The sequence below is a fragment of the Chiloscyllium plagiosum genome, chromosome 25, assembly GCF_004010195.1.
Source record: "Chiloscyllium plagiosum isolate BGI_BamShark_2017 chromosome 25, ASM401019v2, whole genome shotgun sequence".
Classification (NCBI taxonomy): Eukaryota; Metazoa; Chordata; class Chondrichthyes; order Orectolobiformes; family Hemiscylliidae; genus Chiloscyllium; species Chiloscyllium plagiosum.
Window position 1 is genome coordinate 24,438,081 of NC_057734.1, and position 19,057 is coordinate 24,457,137.

At 39.5% G+C, this 19,057-nt stretch overlaps 1 protein-coding gene across 1 annotated transcript in view; it reads left to right on the forward strand.

Annotated features, from left to right (window-relative positions):
* The window catches only part of LOC122562657 (protein phosphatase PTC7 homolog), a 21,101-nt gene extending 2,245 nt beyond the window's left edge, over nt 1–18,856 (forward strand). The window contains exons 2-6 of the mRNA XM_043715682.1: nt 7,101–7,280; nt 9,223–9,421; nt 15,912–16,035; nt 17,342–17,471; nt 18,352–18,856. Of these exons, the coding sequence (XP_043571617.1) occupies nt 7,101–7,280; nt 9,223–9,421; nt 15,912–16,035; nt 17,342–17,471; nt 18,352–18,410 (692 nt within the window). The 3' untranslated portion in view covers nt 18,411–18,856. The remainder of the gene's footprint in view (nt 1–7,100; nt 7,281–9,222; nt 9,422–15,911; nt 16,036–17,341; nt 17,472–18,351) is intronic.
* Nucleotides 18,857–19,057: the final 201 nt, after the last annotated feature.

Here is a 19,057-nt window from a genome sequence, read left to right on the forward strand (position 1 = left end):
TTGGAGAGAGGTGAGGGGGGAGGTGTGGGCGCAAGTGTTGCACCTCCTGCGGTTGCAAGGGAAGGTGCCGGGAGTGGTGGTTGGGTCGGTGGGGGGTGTGGATCTGACAAGGGAGTCGCGGAGGGAGTGGTCTCTACGGACAGCTGATAGGGGAGGGGAGGGAAATATATCCTTGGTGCTGGGTCTGTTTGGAGGTGGCGGAAGTGACGGCGGGTGATGCGCTGTACATGGAGATTGGTGGGGTGGTAGGTGGGGACCAGTGGGGTTCTGTCCTGGTGGCGGTTGGAGGGGCGGGGTTCAAGGGCGGAGGATCGGGAAGTGGAAGAGGTGCGGTGGAGGGGATCGTCGACCACGTCGGGGGGGAACTTGCGGTCCTTGAAGAAGGAGGCCATCTGTGTTGTACGTATTTTGAACTGGTCCTCCTGGGAGCAGATGGGCGGAGTCGAAGGAATTGGGAGAATGGGATGGCGTTTTTACAGGGGGCAGGGTGGGAGGAGGTGTAGTCCAGGTAGCTGTGGGAGTCGGTCGGTTTGTAGTAGATGTCCGTGTTGATTCGGTCGCCTGAGATAGAGATAGAAATAGAAAGGTCGAGGAAGGGGAGGGAGGAATCTGAGACTGTCCAGGTGAATTTGAGGTCGGGGTGGAAGGTGTTGGTGAAGTGGATGAACTGTTCAACCTCCTCGTGGGAGCACGAGGTGGCGCAAATTAAGACTGTTGGATTGAAATTGATGTTACAGCTGATAGAATGAGCTACTGTATAAATGCAACCTTAAATCCATCACTAATTTACTTTCTAACTGCATATTTACAGTGACAAAACAAAGGCCGAAGTTAATATTTCCCGCAGAAGTGGTTTGATTTTGAACAATGGAGAGAATCAGCCTGTCTAATTTGTAATTGCTTTGGCAATTTATGCTGATGTTTGAAGAGCCTGCATTTGGTTAAGGAAATACACCAAGTACTTCTGTCAAGTTGTTTGAGTTGCACCAAAACTTTTCCTTGTACAGTCCTTGGATAATTTTACTCATGCCTCACTATCTCATTGTTAGTGATTTGTACTGATGCACTCTTTCAGAGTGATCCACTTCAAAGTCATGAATTCTGCTTCTCTGGGAAATAAGATCTTTGATTAGGCAAGAGAAATTGTTCGACTACATTTGAAGTCTTTTTCTTGCCTATAGGTTTTTTTCCCTGTTGGCTTCCAAAAGAGAGAGAACATTTGTCAGTTGAATTACAATCTCTTCGCCCAACCCAACTTAATGCATCCAGTGAAGATATCGCAGGGCCATCATTTAGAGTTTGTATATATCATATCATGAGTTTAATCTTCACTTGTATACAGATCATCCATACCTTTTGACTTATTGACTTTTCAGTATTTCCTCCATTGAACTTCATGACTTGGACTCAGAAATGCATCATCTGTATTTTTTTCATTTAAATAATTAAGTCATCACCTCAAACTCTACTTTTCCTTTGTCATTGTCTTTGTCTTTGAACCAGGTTGTGAACTGCCTTGGCATTCCATTTGAATTGGAGTTGAGCTTCTGGCCTCTTATCTGCTCCGTGACACAGCCCTCTTGTCAAAATGCTGGTCTTGGACATTTTTTCCATCACTGAAAATGTACAAAGTTAGATAGTAAATTAATGAAGGATTTCAGGCTGCATTTATACAGTAGCTACTATTCTCTGATTTGGAGATGCTGATATTGGACTGGGGTGTACAAAGTTTAAAAATCACACAACACCAGGCTATAGTCCAACAGGTTTAATTGGAAGCACACTAGCTTTCGGAGCGACGCTCCTTCATCAGGTTGTAATGGAGGGCTCAATCCTAACGCCCAAAATTTATAGCAAAAATTTAGAGTGTGATGGAACTGAAATTATACATTGAAAAATTGATTGTTAATCCTTTCATCTGTTAGAATACAGTGACAGTTTCATTTCTTTCATGTGTAAATCACAAAACCTTTTTTAAAAAGTTGCATTCTCGGGTTAGCTGTTAACAGTGGTGATAGCTAGACAATATGTTGAAGGTGTTGGCCACCTGTGTTCTCTGTCTATGCCATGATGTTTAGATTGATTCTAATCTTAAAAAGTGAGACAACGGAGTTTTGCATAAATTCATGTAGTTTTTGAACAAAGTACAATGTAACCCTGCAAGATAAAATTCACCCCACAAAGTGTGTGTGTGTGTGTGTGTGTGTGTGTAGTGCAGAGTATCTTAAGTCTGTGAGGGGGTGCGTGTGTGGGTGTCTGTGTACGCGTGTGTGTGTCACTCTCTCTCGCGCGCTCTCTGTCTCAACATCTTGGAAGTTATTATTGAACACAAACTGTAATGGTCCAAGCACAAACATACTGTAGCTGTAAAACACAATTTGTGAATTCTGTGGTGACTAATTTCCCTTCTGATTTCTAAAAGCCTCTCCATGATATATATAGCACAAGTCACTTCTGTGATGAAATATCCTCTCTGCATACCAATATGAATATAGCTCCAAGATGCTTGACATCATCCAAGTCAAAGCAGCCTACTTGATTGACACTGTATCCGACACCTTTATGGACCTACACGTATGGAATGAGCTGCCAGAGGAAGGGGCTGTAGGCTGTTGTCCACCTCTGTGACTCTCTATGATTCTAAATTCTGCAGGTGTCAGTGTTGGGACCTTAACTTTTAACAATGTGGATGAAGGAACTGAGGGCACTAAGTTTGCAAATGCTTAACGGCGGAGGGACAGGTAGCATTGAGGAAGTGGGGAGGCTGTAAAAGGATTTGAACTGACTCGGAGTGGGTAAAGAAGTGTTGGAGTACAGTGTGGGCCAGTGAGAGATTATGCAATTTAATTGGAAGAATAGAGGCGTAGACTATTTTCTAAATGGGGAAAGAGCTTGGAAATATGAAGCACAGAAGGAACTTAAAGATGTCCATTCAGGATTCACTTACCCTTAACAAGCAAGTTTAGCTGTCAGGAAGATAAGTACAATAAAAGCATTCATTTTGAGAGGGCTAGAATACAAGAGTAGGGATGTACTGCTAAGACTGTATAAGGCTGAATATATAGAGTAGTTCAGGGACCCTATCTAAGGAAGGATGTTTTGGTGTTGGAAGAGGTTTACAAGAATGGTTCTGGAGTTGAAAGGCTTGTCATATGAGGAGTAGTTGAGAACTGGGTCTGTACTGACTGGAGTCTAGAAGGATGAGGGGTATCTCATTGAAACTCTCAGAATACTGAGAGTCCCAGATAGTGAATATGGAGATGAAGTTTCTACTTGTAGGGAAGACTAGGATCCAAGGGCATGGCCTCAGTGAAGGAATGACCCTTTAGCAGCGAGATGAAGAACTTATTTAGTCTGGTGGTGAATCTGTGGAATTCATTGCCACAGAAAGGTGTGGAAGCTAAGTCATTCTGTCTAATTAAGACAGACAGGTTCTTGATTAGTTAAGAGGATCAAGGGTTATGGGGAGAAGGCAGGAGAATTGGGTTGAGAAATTGTCAGCCATGATCGAATGGTGGAGCAGACTCGATGGGCCAAATGGCCTAATTCTGTTCATATATCTATGATCTTATGGTCATAGGTTCTGTTTCTGTGCCGTATGACTCTTCGGTTCAACTCTTCCACACTGATCAGACATCCCAAGATCTAGTCCCGTTTGCCAGCATTCGGTCTATAACCCTCTAAACCCTTCCTATTCATATAACCACTCAGATGCCTTTTTTAATTCTGAGAGAGAGCTGGACAGTAGTAAAGTTTGAGATTTTGAAGATGATTTGTAAGTAGTAAAGTTGTGCTAAACCTGTATCGAAGCTCAGTTAAATCACAATAGTGGTTGTACATTACAAAAAGGAAATGCACTGAAGAGTGCAAAAAACTATTTGCAGGGATAGTATTAGAAATACAAAGTACCTATTGGGAAAGAATGAACAGACTGTCACTCTTGAAAAGTGACAGCTGAGAAGTACCCTTGGCATTCTTGGAAAATTATGAAAGGGTTTAATAGAACAGGTGTGGAATGAATGTTTCCATGTGGGGGATCTCAAAACTAGAGCCATCAAGATGAGATGGTCACCAGATATGAAATAGGGAGTTCAGACCTATTGATATGCAGTAAAATTGTGATAATCATCGAGTTATAGGGAGCACAACCATATTCTTGTTTAGCAGAGTTTCAACATATTTGAGGAAGCTCTTATGTAATCTAATTTCCCTATGTATGCATTGTCAAAGGAAGGAGAAATGTACAGTCAAAAATGAGCTTTGTGACTGAAATTAATTCTCAACAGAACATGCGTTAAAGTTGGATTCTGTCCAAAAACAGTTCTTAAATGGTTAAATTGATTCATTTGAAAATAATCTAAAAATCCACCTTGATCCTCAGAATATGAGGAACGGCTGAGGATACTGGGATTGTATTCGTTGGAGTTTAGAAGATTAAGGGGAGACTTAATAAAGACTACAAAATAATACATGGCTTGGAACAGGTGGATGCTAGGAAATTGTTTCCGTTAGACGAGGAGACTAGGACCCGTGGACCCAGCCTTAGAATTAGAGGGGGTCATTTCAGAACAGAAATGCGGAGACATTTCTTCAGCCAGAGAGTGGTGGGCCTGTGGAATTCATTGCCACGGAGTGCAGTGGAAGCCGGGAAGCTAAATGTCTTCAAGGCCGAGATTGATAGATTCTTATTGTCTAGAGGATTTAAGGGCTACAGGGAGAACGCTGGTAAGTGGAGCTGAAATGCGCATCAGCCATGATTGAATGGCGGAGTGGACTCGATGGGCCGAATGGCCTTACTTCCACTCCTATGTCTTATGGTCTTAATATTTGAGACCTACAATCGTTATTAAAAGGATATAGACATGTTGAGTGTGCAGAAACTTGGCAGGTGGAATATAATGTGGGAAATACGAAGTTATGCACTTCGGCAGGGGAAGAGAAACTGAATATTTTTTAAATGGGGAATGTCTGCAAAAAGCTGCAGCACAGGAATTTAGGGGTCCTTGTAGTTGAATCTTAGACAACTTGCATCCAAGTTCAACAGGTGATAGGGAAGGTAAATTGTATTTTCAAGGGGAAATGAAATATAAAAATTGAGAAGTCTAGCTAAATGTGTACAAGGCACTAGTCAGACCACAGCTGTAACACCGAACAGTTTTGGTCACCGTATCCAAGGTGAGATGTACAGGCATTGGATGCAGTTCAAAGAACATTATTTAGGTTGATCCCAAGACCTGTACTCTGAGTTTAGAAGAATGCGAGGCAACTTTATTGAAACATAAGATTCTTGAGGGGCTTGACAGGATAAATGTGGAGAAGTTGTCTTCTCTTGTGGGAGAGTCTCTAGGATCAGAAGGCACAATCTCTCATGGAGGCGAGTGTGGTGTTCAACAAACACAGCTGGTCAAGCATCTGCAGTCCTCATTTGCTTCACAATCTCTAATTAACCACCAATTTAAGATGAGGAAATTGTGGAGTTTTTTAGTGCAGAGGCCTATCAAGGCTGCGATGAACAGATTAAGTGGTAAGAGAATTGATAGTTTATGGGGAAAAGGCAGCAAAGTGTTAACGATTATCAGATCAATCATGATCTCATTGAATTGCAAAGCAACTCCTCGGGCCAAATAGTTTACTTCTGTTCCTATGTCTTATGGTTCTGCCAGACTTTATTTTTAACTGAATCTGCCTAGCAACTTGCATCTCTGAAAGCTGAGCTAATACATTATCTTGCGTTTTCACATTTTTGCAAATGACCAATTAGTGCAATTTGTTGAGCAAGATTTTGAATTCTAGAAGCTGTTGGGGTGTATTGGACTGAAACACTTATGTGGTGCAGAGCTTTTGACTGAGATTCAAACACATCCTAAATCATTTGATTTCAATTACCACTGCTGTATTGCCTAATTGGCCAAAACTCTGACCTTATTGTCACATTGCTAAAATCAATTAAAAGTATATAGCAGTCTTTTATTGTATAATTCATCAAGGATGTAATGGGATCTGTTGCACATGTTTTTGCATCATCCAATGTGCTAAACAACCACCAGTTTGAGCTGCTGAAAGACAGAGATTGGCCTCCATTTACTCAAAAATTGTGTACTTCATGCAATGTGCTGTCAGTCAGGCAAAGTACTGAGAAGATTTATCAAATTGCTGAACCAGTTTATAAACTTTCTTGACAAAGGTAAATTGGACTTTCTTTACAAATCAAATTAAAGACTTGTTCATTCTTGATATGAGAATGAACTTGCTGTGGATCTGCAGATAAAGAAAATGATGGCTTGGGACCATCAGTGATTGAGTTTTCGCAAAAGTGAAACTTCACTAAATGGAACAGCAAGGCTGCACATTAAATTTGTAGTGTGGTGCTGAACATGATTTTGAGAAATTATTCTGCTTGACTTCAAGAAGAGGTCACATTTTTGATTCACTGATTTTCAATCTGGCCTTTCAATTCCTAAAAATGAGTAGAAGGAATCTCAATAAACATATGAGCTAGAAATAAACCTGTTCACACATCAAAGAAAGACCAACAAAATATTGTGAAATAGTTTGACTGGAGGTGACTGTCCAGTTTTAAAGTCACCGAGCTGTGCTTTGTCTTAGACTGAACTTCGTTGTCTGAATTAACATTCTCAACAACTACCGAAGTGTCATTCCAAACTCTATTAAATATACTGTTTCTAATAACTTTGTTCCAGATTCCAAAATTTGTTGAATGCTACTTCAAAATTTCTTTGTGGTTTAGTAAAGCATGTGAAATATGCAAGGTTTTTTATGAAAAGTAATGTGGCTAAAACAATGTAACTTGGTCCCTTTCAGGATAGACATTGACTTTCTTCCTTATTGGGAAGACCCAAGTCAAAGAATTGTTTCAAGTTCCAATTCAAAACCATCTCCCATGAAGTGGAATTTGACAAATCAACTGTAAATGCTGGAAATGTCTTCTTTTAGCAAAGGCTCAATGCCCAACGTTTGTAGCTGTTCTCAGTGTAGATAGTACTTGAGTTTTCTTACTGTTTCTGCTTAGTTTTAAATTTTCAAGCTTTTCTTTTGTTTCAAGTGAATTTTAAATCTTTATGCAATTGATTCACTTCCAGGGGTAGCAGATGGAGTTGGAGGTTGGAGAGATTATGGTGTTGATCCTTCCCAATTCTCAGGGACCCTGATGCGAACATGTGAGCGTCTAGTAAGGGAAGGACGTTTTGTACCAACCAACCCTGTAGGGATTCTTACTGCAAGCTATTGTGAATTACTACAGAACAAAGTACCATTGTTAGGTAAGTAGTGGGTTTTAACTTTTTTTTTCTTGTTTGTAGGGCTTTGCTTCCTTGTACTTTTGAGAATTGTCTTTTACCTCTATGCACTGTGGTTATTGTTTACTTTTCACATATCACAGGAATTAGGAACCAATTCCTGTGAGCGTAAACATAGTTTAACGTGTTGTCCAAATCTTTACTTTTGACACAGTCATGTGCTTATGATTAGTAATCATTGGAAAATAAAAATTCATCTTGGCCCAGGTGGTATGTTCATAAGACCTGGACAACATAGTCTTGGGCTGATTAAGTGGCAACTAACATATCTGGCACTTGTGGCAAGAATGACTATCTCCAACAACAGAGCTTCTGATTGTCATTCCTTAATGATCAACTGCATTACCATTGCTGAATCTCCCACTAATAATATTCTGGAGGCCACCATTGACCACAATACTGAACTAGACCAGTCATATAAATATTGTAGTTACAAGAGCAGGTGAGAGACTAGAAATTTTGCAATAAATAACTTAACTTCCATCTCTCAAATATCAGTCCACAAGGAACAAATCAGGCCTGTGATGGAAACTCTATTTGCCTGGCTGAATGCAGCTTCAATACTTGATATAAAACCAAACAAAACAGACTGTTCGGCATCACATGATGGCAGCAATATATAACATCTACAGCATGTGCTGCATTAAATCACCGAAGCTCCTCCAGCACCTTCCAGACTTGTGTCCTTGTCCTCCTGGAAAGAATAAGGGCAGCAGTTTATAGGAATACCACCGCTTGCAAGATCTCCCTCCAAACCCCACACCATACTTACTTGGACATATATCTATCCCTTCACTGTCACTAAATAATAATCTGTGTGGAAAGTGAGAATAAATTACTATTTGGTTGTTGTTATTACAACTCTGGTATAGATGGACCAAAACTTTTGAGTAATTTGAATATCTGTGATTTTCTAAAAGAAATGATGTATGTGGTTACAATTTTAAACGAAAACTTTAATTAAAGTAAGCAGCACAAATTTAACAGTTTATAACTACACATTATCTGATGCCACAGCCTGAATCCATGGCAACAAGACATGGTTGCGATGTTCTAAATATAAATACAAACTCATCTTTCACCATCAAAAGTTCTTTGACTCTGACCCATGTGAATTCATTTATTTCTCTAGTAGAGTTTTTCATAGTCCCTTCACTGAACTCCCTTCCTTACCAACCGCTTTTAATTTTCATCTGTGAGCCACCTAAATAATTTAAATATTTTGAATTAACAATTGTTACTGACTACCAAGAGATCCAGAAGTAGGTCAGCTCTGTTTAAGTTTTCTCACTTCTAATTCTGATCTTGCTAAATTTATGCACTAATTGTGATTAACCCCTATTCTGTTTTCCAGTTCCTCAACCAAGTGTTTCAATTTATCTAGATTTAATGCTTGAATCTTGAGTGAACTAGATTATATTCCTAAAAATAAATTGTATTAAGAGGTTAGCTTCACAATAGTTAGTGTAAATGAAATTTGGCCCATGGTCAGTTACAATGATGGTTAAATGTTAGTCTTAAGGGATATTGTGGGATCTTTTTGGATCAAATGGCCATTTCTCATTGTGACATCCAAAGTTGCATTGTGTAGTTAAACCTGTATTGATTGTTCTGTTGGATACTAAAGCTATGCCTTCAAACAAATGTGCAGATTTGTGTTGAAGCCATAGTCCCATCTGTGATACAGAGGTATCTCTTATAAACTTGTGTCTCAAGGCAATTAAATTCTTGTTTAAGATGAGTGCATGTTCTTCATGTATTGGTCTGCCATTAAGAGGTTTTTATCCAGTAAAAGCTTTTTAATCATTTGACTGCAGTAATATCAATTATTAGTTTTGTATTTATGTTTCACCATTACCTTGCTTCCATCTGTTCTCTATGTAATTTTGTCCTTTTTTCTTTGTAGGGAGTAGTACTGCTTGTTTAGTTGTTTTGGACCGTAGTAATCATCAGTTACATACAGCAAACTTGGGAGACTCTGGCTTCTTGGTGGTTCGAGGTGGAGAAGTGGTTCACCGGTCAGATGAGCAACAGCACTACTTTAACACCCCCTTCCAACTGTCAATAGCACCACCTGAAGCAGAAGGTGTTGTCCTGAATGATAGGTATTGGATTTTAATTAAATGTTATTTTAATTCATTCACAGGATGAGTGTTGCTGGCTAGGCCAGCATTCATTGCCCATCCTTGATTGGCCAGCGGGCAGTTGCTCACAAACCTCATTGTGCATCTGGAGTCACATGTAGGCAGGCCAGGTGAAGATGGCAGGTTTCCTTCCCTGAAGGATATTAATGAGACTTGGATGTTTTTTTTTTCCTGACAATCAACAATGGTCATCAGTAGATTCTTTAATTTTTTTTATTGAATTGCAATACCATCATCGGTCGTGGTGGGATTTGAACCTGGGTCCCCAGAACATTTGCTGAGTTTCTACATTCAGAGCGTAGGATAACATCACTAGGCCACTGATATATCAAGTGCTCCATTGTGGAAGAAGAATACAATTAAATGGCATTTAATTCCATTACTTTAGTGGTTCTTAAAATAAGTTTACTGACTTTGAAATTTCATGTTGGTAAACCTGTTTGAACAAAGAAAACTTATAGCCCAGGAACAGGCCCTTTGACCTTCCAAGCCTGTACCAATCCAAATCCACTGTGTAAACCTATCACCCAATTCCTGAGCATCTGTATCCCTCTGCTGCCCACCTACTCACGCATCTGTCCAGACGCACCTTAAAAGAATCTACCATGCCTGCCTCTACTACTTCTGCTAGCAAAGCGTTCCAGGCTCCTACCAACCTCTGTGTAAAGTACTTGCTGTGTGTATCCCCTTTAAACTTTTCACCTCGCACCTTGAATGCATGACCTCTCATTATTGAATCCTTCACCTTGGGGAAGAAGCTTATCTCTATCTATCCTGTCTTACCTTGATGATTTTGTAGACCTCAGTCAGGTCACCCTCTCCATCTCCTTTTTTCTAATGAAAACAATCCTAACCTACCCAACCTCTCTTCATAGCTAGCACCTTCCATACCAGGCAACACTCTCATAAACCTTCTCTGCACCCTCTCCAAAGAGAAACTGTTGATTTATCTGACATTTAATGAATAGGTAAGAGTGGAATAAAACTGGGAAAATCCACTAAATTGGATTGCAGGAGAGGCATTGTGGGAAGAGGGTTTACTTGATGAAGACAACCTGCAGAGCACACCAGCGCTCAAAAGTTGAGGGGGGCAAGCAGTTTCATCCTGCATTGGATTAAACCATCGGAGTAACTGCTTGTGGAGGTCACCCTGTACATAAAGACAGAATCTGAAAGGGACTGCATCTCCAATTACAGATGTTGACTTGTACTGCAATCACATGAAACTTGTGAAGATAAGTGGCTCCATTGGAAATTTTAAAGCTGTCAGCGAGTAAACATCTAGAACCAACTGAGAACAAAAAACTTGAAATCAATGTTATACTTAATTCCTTGAAAATTAACATTGATTCTGTGGCTCGAGGCTACTTAAATTCAGTCACACCTTTTTTGGGGAGGTGGGGGGGGCAAAATGTAATCAGCAGTATTATAATGAACACCATCAATTGTGAAACTGAAATCTGAGATGCAGTTAATAATAACTACCTGGTTAATATAGTTCAGCTGTGATTGTGATGGAAACTGCTGTGAATTCAACAATCTGCACAAGGTGTACTTAGGATGATTTTTTTTGTGTGGAAGTCTGTTTTTTGACTTATGTGACCTAATACCCTGTTTTACCAGTTTAAATGCTGTGGTGATTATGAAATTATTGATTTCCTATGGGTTGTGCCTTTTAAGCTTAGAGGATTGATAATTGAGAATATTAATGAATTCTTCTAATTCTCCTTCTGAAATTTCAAACACCCCATATGCCAACACAAACAAGAGGGTATGATTACTATGTGATTGCATCACATAATAAAGAAGCTAATGAGAATGAGAAAGTACCCCCTAAACTGCAAGAGTCCTCTGGAATGGTTGGGGTGTGATTTTTTTTTTTTTTGATCCCTGCAGATGAAGAAGGATAATGCAGTCATGGAGACTCCGTAACCTTTGTTTGGGTGATGCAGGAAAAATTGTACCTTTTTTTTGACCACTCGACTCTTGCCTACTTTTGGAAGACCTTGGACTTAGATCTAGCAAAACGACTGGTGAATGTTACTCCTTCGCTTAAGTACTCAAGTGAGCAAGAAAAGGATTAGCATTGCCGCATACTTTTTATAATAAAAAGTATTTTGAAGAAGTCAAAAATCATGGCTGTTCAAAAATGAGGCCACATGATCTCCAACTCAAATTCCAGTCGCTGCTGAAATTTTCCAGAAGTACATAATGCACTGCCAGGGAAAGTAAAGCTATATCTGGCACTATATTCTTAGTATGTTGCTTGGGGAAATTAAAGGAGTTTGATACTGAAGAGTCTCCATATGGTATTATCAATTATAAAGCAAAAGTGGGCAACATGCCAAACTTGTCACAGATTACAGAAATGGAAATTAATTGGCATGAAGTAAGTTTGTAGGAATTCCAAGGATTTAAGAACCAGTAAATATGGTTAAGCAACAGTGATTGCCTTGATCAGCATGTCTGAAAGAGGAAGAAACTTTCACAAAAGTTCAAATTTATCAAAGGCATTTATTTCTTTCCAAGATATATATGGTACAGTCTTTCCTCTATAAACATCTAGCTATCCGATTAGGTCAGAGTCTAACAACTTTTCCTGATAACCCATTTTAACTACCTCAACACTGATGTTTCAAGTTTTCTTTTTGTTGCAGTGGTTCTGAGCATGCTTGATTTACCATGGATTGTTGTGTGCAAGGCAACTTGGTGTAAAAGATTACTCCTTTATGTCACATCTTAAAAATTGTTCATGCATATACTTGAAGTATTAGGCAACAATCTTCATCCCCCACATGTTATACTGTTATTAATTGTCTTTGGGTGTTTTCATCCCACAAACGGATGTTTTACTTGCTGGTACATTAGATACTAGCTGTGTTGCAAAGATGCACTTAAGTTTAAGACATGCTCCAAATGGCTGTATTAAAGATGGCAACCCCCACATCTTTCCATTTTATATGCTCTATGGAGAGTGCATGAGGGCATGCCAGAAGTAGCACAAGTCATACCCAAAAATGAGGGGTCAACCTGGTGAAGCTAACCAAACAGGGCTACTTGTATGTCAAATAGCATAAGCAGCAAGTGACAGAGCTAAGTAATCCCACAACCAATGGGTCTGATCTGAGCTCTGCAGTTCTGCAAGTCATGAGTGGTAGTGGCCAGTTAAACAACTCGCTTGGGGAGATGGCTCGACAAACATTCTCATTTCCAATGACGGAAGAGCCTAACTGTGCATTGGTTGATTCTGGGTCTGTATTCAATGGAGTTTAGAAGGATTAGGAGGGATCTGATTAAATTTTACAGAATATTTTGACAAACATTAAGATTGACAAGTCACCAGGGCCAGATCAGATTTGTCCTCTGCTGCTTTGGGAAGTGAGAAATGTGATTGCTTCCCCGCTTGAGAAGATCTTTGCATCCTCGCTCTCCACCGGAGTCGTACCTGAGGACTGAAGGGAGGCAAATGTAATTCCTCTCTTCAAGAAAGGAAATGGGGAAATCCCTGCCAATTACAGACCAGTCAGTCTCACATCTATCATCTGCAAGGTGTTAGAAAGGATTCTGAGGGGTAGGATTTATGACCATCTGGAAGAGCATGGCTTGATTAAATGCAATCAGCACGGCTTTGTGAGGGGCAGGTCATGCCTCTCAAATCTTATTGTGTTCTTTGAGGATCTTACTAGACAAGGTGATGAGGGTTGAGCGGTGGATGTGGTGTATATGGACTTCAGCAAGGCATTTGATAAGGTTCCCCGTGGTAGGCTCATTCAGAAGGTCAGGAGGAATAGGATACAGGGAAATTTAGCTGTCTGGATACAGAATTGGCTGGTCAACAGAAGACAGCGAGTGATAGTGGAAGGAAAGTATTCTGCCTGGAGGTGAGTAGTGTTCCACAGGGCTCTGTTCTTGGGCCTCTACTCTTTGTAATTTTTATTAATGACCTTGGATGAGGAGATTGAAGGCTGGGTTAGCAAGTTTGCAGACAACACAAAGGTTGGAGGTGTCGTTGATAGTAGAGAGCACTGTTGTAGGCTGCAGCGTGACATTGACAGGATGCAGAGATGAGCTGAGAGGTGGCGGATGGAGTTCAACCTGGATAAATGCGAAGTGATGCATTTTGGAAGGTCTAACTTGAAAGTTGAGTACAGGATTCTTGGCAGTGTGGAGGAACAGCGGGATCTTGGTGTGCAGGTACATCCCTTAAAATTGCTACCCAAGTGGACAAGGTTGTTAAGAAAGCATATGGTGTTTTGGCTTTCATTAACAGGGGGATTGAGTTTAAGAGCCATGAAAGCTTGTTGCAGCTCTATAAAACTTTGGTTAGACCGCACTTGGAATACTGTGTCCAGTTCTGGTCACCCTATTATAGGAAAGATGTGGCTGCTTTGGAGAGGGTTCAGAGGAGGTGTACCAGGATGCTGCCTAGAATGGAGGGCTTCTCTTACGAAGAGAAATTGACTGAGCTTGGACTTTTTTTCATTAGAAAAAAGAAGGAAGAGAAGGGACCTAATTGGGGTGTACAAGATAATGAGAGGCATAGATAGAGTTGATAGCCAGAGACTATTTCCCAGGGCAGAAATTGTTAACACGAGGGGTCATAGTTTTAAGCTGTTTGACGGAAAGTATAGCGGGGATTTCAGAGGTGAGTTCTTTACAGAGTTGTGACAGCATGGAATGCGTTGCCAGCAGCAGTTGTGGAAGCAAGGTCATTGGGGATATTTGAGACTGCTGGAAATGCATATGGTAACAGAAATTTGAGGGTTCGTACATCGTTTACCTTACGTGAGGATCAATGGTCGGCACATTTGTGGGCTGAAGGGCCTGTTCTGTGCTGTACTGTTCTATGTTCTATTACTGAGAGGCCTGGATAGAATGGATGTGGAGATGATATTTCCACTAGTCGGAGAGACTCAGACCTGAGGGCACAGCCTCAATGAAGGGATGGCTCTTTAGAACTCAGATGAGGAATTTTTACTGCCGAGATAGTTAATCTCATTGTTGCAGTGTGATATGGAAGCCAAGTCATTGAGTATATTTAAGGTAGTGATAGACATATCAATTGATAAGAGGATCAAGGGATTCAGGGAGGAGTCAGGATAATGGGGTTGAGAAACATATCAGCCATAATCGAATGGTGGTGCAGACTCTGGGCTGAATGGCCTAATTCTGTTCTATATCTTTTGGTTTATTGGCGATCAGTCATCACAGCTCAGAAAATCTGCAGAATTTCCTTGGGTGGTGTCCTAGCCCCAATCATCTTCAGCTGCTTCAATGACCTTCCCTCCATCGTAAGGTCAGAAGTGGGGATGTTGACTGTGCAATGCTCTGCACCATTCACCACTCCTCAGATATCGAAGTAGCCCATGTTCACAAGCAACTGGACAACATCCAGGCTTGGGCTGATAAAGGCAAGTAAGGTTTATGCTGCACAAATGCCATGTAATGACTGTCTCTTATTGGAGACAATCTTAAACGGCTGCCCCCTTTTAATATTCAATGGATGGGTGGGCAGCTCAAATAACATTAAAATTAGCACCATCCAGGCCAAGCAGCCTGCTTGATTGGCACCATAAACATCTACTCCCTCCACCACCAATGCTCAGTAGCAGCAGTGGGTTCTATCTATAAGATGCATTGCAGAAATCCACCAAAATCCTTACCACCTTCTAGTCCCATGAGCACTTATCTAGAAGGATCAGGGCAGCAGATACATGGGAACACCACCACCTCCAAATTCCCTTCCAAGCCAATCACCATTCTGACTTGGAAATACCATTGTCATTCCTTTATTGCTGATGGGTCAAAGGCCTGGTCTTCTCTCTCTAAGGGTATTGAGTCTATCTACAGCATGTGGACTACAGTGGTTCAACACCTCAAAGGCAACTAGGATGGGCAATAAATGCTAGCCAGCTTGTGATGTTTACAACTCATGAGTGAATTAAAATAAAACTCCATCTATGTGTCTGCCCACACTTTGAGTCGGAGGAATTCTTCAAGGTTTCACAGATTGAACTTTGGGGTGACATCTATAATACTTTCCTCATTTTGGCTGGTATCCTTCATTTCTGCAGAAGCATGCATTTTCCTCATACGTCACTATAAGAAACTAGCATCATTATTGTTACAATCTTTTGCACTGTCTCCAAGGTGTGATTGTTTTGTCATAGCAAATAATCCTGCGCAGGACTGTATCATAATCCGCACAAGTTTGTAGAGTTTTCACTCACTACTTTTTTCCCCAAGAAATTTATGCATCTTATTTGATTGGAAAACTTGCTGTAAATTTAGTGATTTTTAAATTTTCGGTGTTTTATGAATGACTTGTAATGGAATCTTAAGTTGTAAGTCTGACAGTTTCCACCAATGTTTGGATTATAGCTTAGGGTACATGGACGTTTTACTGTGCAATCTAACATGAAAACTTTGTTCAAATGAATTGTCTTCACAGCCCTGATGCTGCTGACAGTACTTCCATTGATGTCCAGCTAGGAGATATCATCTTGACAGCAACTGATGGTTTATTTGATAACATGCCTGACTACATGATCTTACAGGAGTTAAAGAAACTGAAGGTATTTTTATTACTGTCTATATTTATCCTGCTTTTAAAAAACTGCCAGTTCCTATTTAGCTGGTGCAAAACAAAAAGTCACCTTTTTATGAAAAAAAAACCTGATGTAAATCAGTCTTTATGACACATTCTATTGACAATTTTGCAAGAAACTAGCATAATGAACTGTAATTTTTCTATTGAATTGAAATAAAATCAAATTTTCTAGATGTGTTCTACTCTGGAGGTTATTTTGTTTTGCCTCAGAAATTCCATAGGAGAAAATTCTATTCGTATAAGTCCTATTACTATATCGTTTCCTTATTAGTTGTCATGCACCTGGTTCATTTTGCTATCTGGACTAATCTCTAACTTCGAAACTCAAATGCCATTATTATATTTTGATTTCATATAAGGGCTGCTGATGTGAGAACTATCTAAATAGTGGTAATCCATGGAATGTTCATTTGAGTTCTCACTTTTGGTTATTTGAAGACAGATTGCTTAATAACAATGTTTTTTTTTAAATGATTTGGAAGCACTGGCTTTCGGAGCACTGTTTCATCTGATGACAACTGAGGAAGAAGCAGTGCTCCGAAAGCTAATGCTTCCAAAAAAACCTGTTGGACTATAACCTGGTGTTGTGATTTGTAACTTTTTTTTAATTACATCTAGTACATAGCATAAGTTCCTATTTTCACCACTAACTTTGAGTTAAGGTAAAAACTAAATATATTTAGATCAGTCCGAGATGTATTAAACACTACGCAGCAAAAAATGCTTTTCCCATCTAAATGTGTTCATTATTTTGAGTATATTTGACACTGTGTAAAGCTGAAATGGTAAAAATGTCATACTGCTAGGATTTAAACTGTAAAGGCCATGTAAATACAACATTTACAAGTCTAAACTGGCATTCCAGTACACCACCAAAAGAGTGCTATGTTATTGGGTGCCATGTTGTGATGAGATGCTAAATTGATTAGATGAGTTTTTTTCAAATCCATAACACTATTGCAAAGAATAGGGAAATTTATTCCAGTCTCCTCGCCAGTATTTAACTAGCAAATCAACTTTGAAAAATGCAAATTAGCTGATCACTTTGAAATTGTCTGAGTACACATTGTGTGAAATTGTTAATGCTACCCACAATTTACAACTCTAATAAAGTACTCAGATGTCCTGAGGTTGCAATAGGTGCTATATGAATGAATCTCCAAAATGTCTCCACGTTTTAGAGATGCATCTTTAAAAAAGGAATTGATGTATTTTCAAAGGATGTATGAATTGAGATAAATCCAAATCTTATTGTGACAATGTGTTTGCAGAAGACCAATTACGAGAGTATTCAACAAACAGCAAGGAGCATTGCAGAACAGGCTCATGAATTGGCATATGATCCAAACTATATGTCACCATTTGCACAATTTGCTTGTGATAACGGACTTAATGTGCGAGGTAAGATCATTAATTCATACTATGAGTATAATCGTGGAAAATACAGAACATTGGGGAAGAACTGAAATGTGGAAATTTAATTTTGTGCTTTGAGATAAGAATGTTCATGTTGAGGACTTTTTTTTTATTTCTTAGTGGTACTAAGTATGTACTGGTTGGGAAACTTTGAAGTTAACTGGAAGTTGTAGCATCTGCCAGTCGTCTTGGCTTTAACCTTTAGAATAGAACCATTGTGCCATCTGATATTTTATAGATATGTCTACTTCATTTTGACCTTAATTTTCATCATAGCATTTTAACTTTATCATAAGCATGATGTTGTTAGGATGCACCAATTATCTTCCATGTATCAAATTGGTGGTCTCATTCAAAACAACCTTTTAACCGTAACACATACGTCTAAAGACTTAAAGGCTGCATGTGATTGTGTTCTGGCGCTGGACGTTGATCGTGGTATCTAGTTTATGCATTTGATTCATTTTAACTCAACTTTGGTTTTGAATGAGTAATGAAGTAATATTTTCGGAAGGCATGTGGTGGATGAAACTGGTATGGTCCTATCAGGTATTAAAATAACCTAAATCTATACCCTGTCTGTTGACTTGGTTGTGAAAGAGCTTTGCAAATAGACCACCCCCACCCACGCTCTCCAAAAAATGCAAAGAACCTGATTACAAAGTTAAATGTTTTGAGCCATTTTTCACTTGGTCTTTCCTGCGATTCTTTGATTTTCTAGGAGCCATTGTGTAGATTTGGAGGGGAGTAAAAACTGAGGAGGGTTGTGGGCTGTGACTTAAAAATAAGGTTGTGTAACTAGTGTAAATAAGTGTGCTTTAATGAAAATGTATTTGCAATAAAAATTGCATTTTTTGTATTCCAGGAGGTAAACCAGATGACATCACTGTTCTGCTGTCAATCGTAGCTGAATATACAGACTGACTATTTCAAAGGCATAGTCACATTAATGTAAATTTCCTAATCCAATGTTTCCTGCTGGCAGGACCTTGTTTTCCTGACTACAAATTTTTAAAGGCTAGTCATTCCCACAGTACAATTTCTCTTCAGTTCCTGTGGATTTTTAGTACTCAAATACTGTTTTATCTGTTTTACTCCCAGCAAGTTTCTCCAAATAATCATAAATATCCCTTATTAAGGGGGAAAAGTATGAAAAACCCCCTCCAGTAGAGTTTGAACAGTTTTGGTAATTCTGAAGGAATGTTGGTATCTTGTCTGTGGGTATAGTAGTGGATAATCTCTTGCCCATGAAATTAGACGTTCTATCCAGAGATGAGCACAGGAATAACTAGTCTTTCCAAGGAATGTAAAAATATTGAAAATCATGGATATATTTATGTTCACATAATAAAATGCTTAGACCCTAGAAACCTTATGGATGTGACTTAATTTCTTGCCTAACAGCTGAAAGGCACTGAAAACTATTCTTGGGTGAACTAGCGTAGCTGTTCTGAATAGTTGTGTAGAGAACAATTGACTATCAACGATTTTAACATGCATCCCATGAGTGATTAAAGCCATGTTTAACTTTATATATGATAAATCAGGTAACTTTTGAAAAAAGATGTATT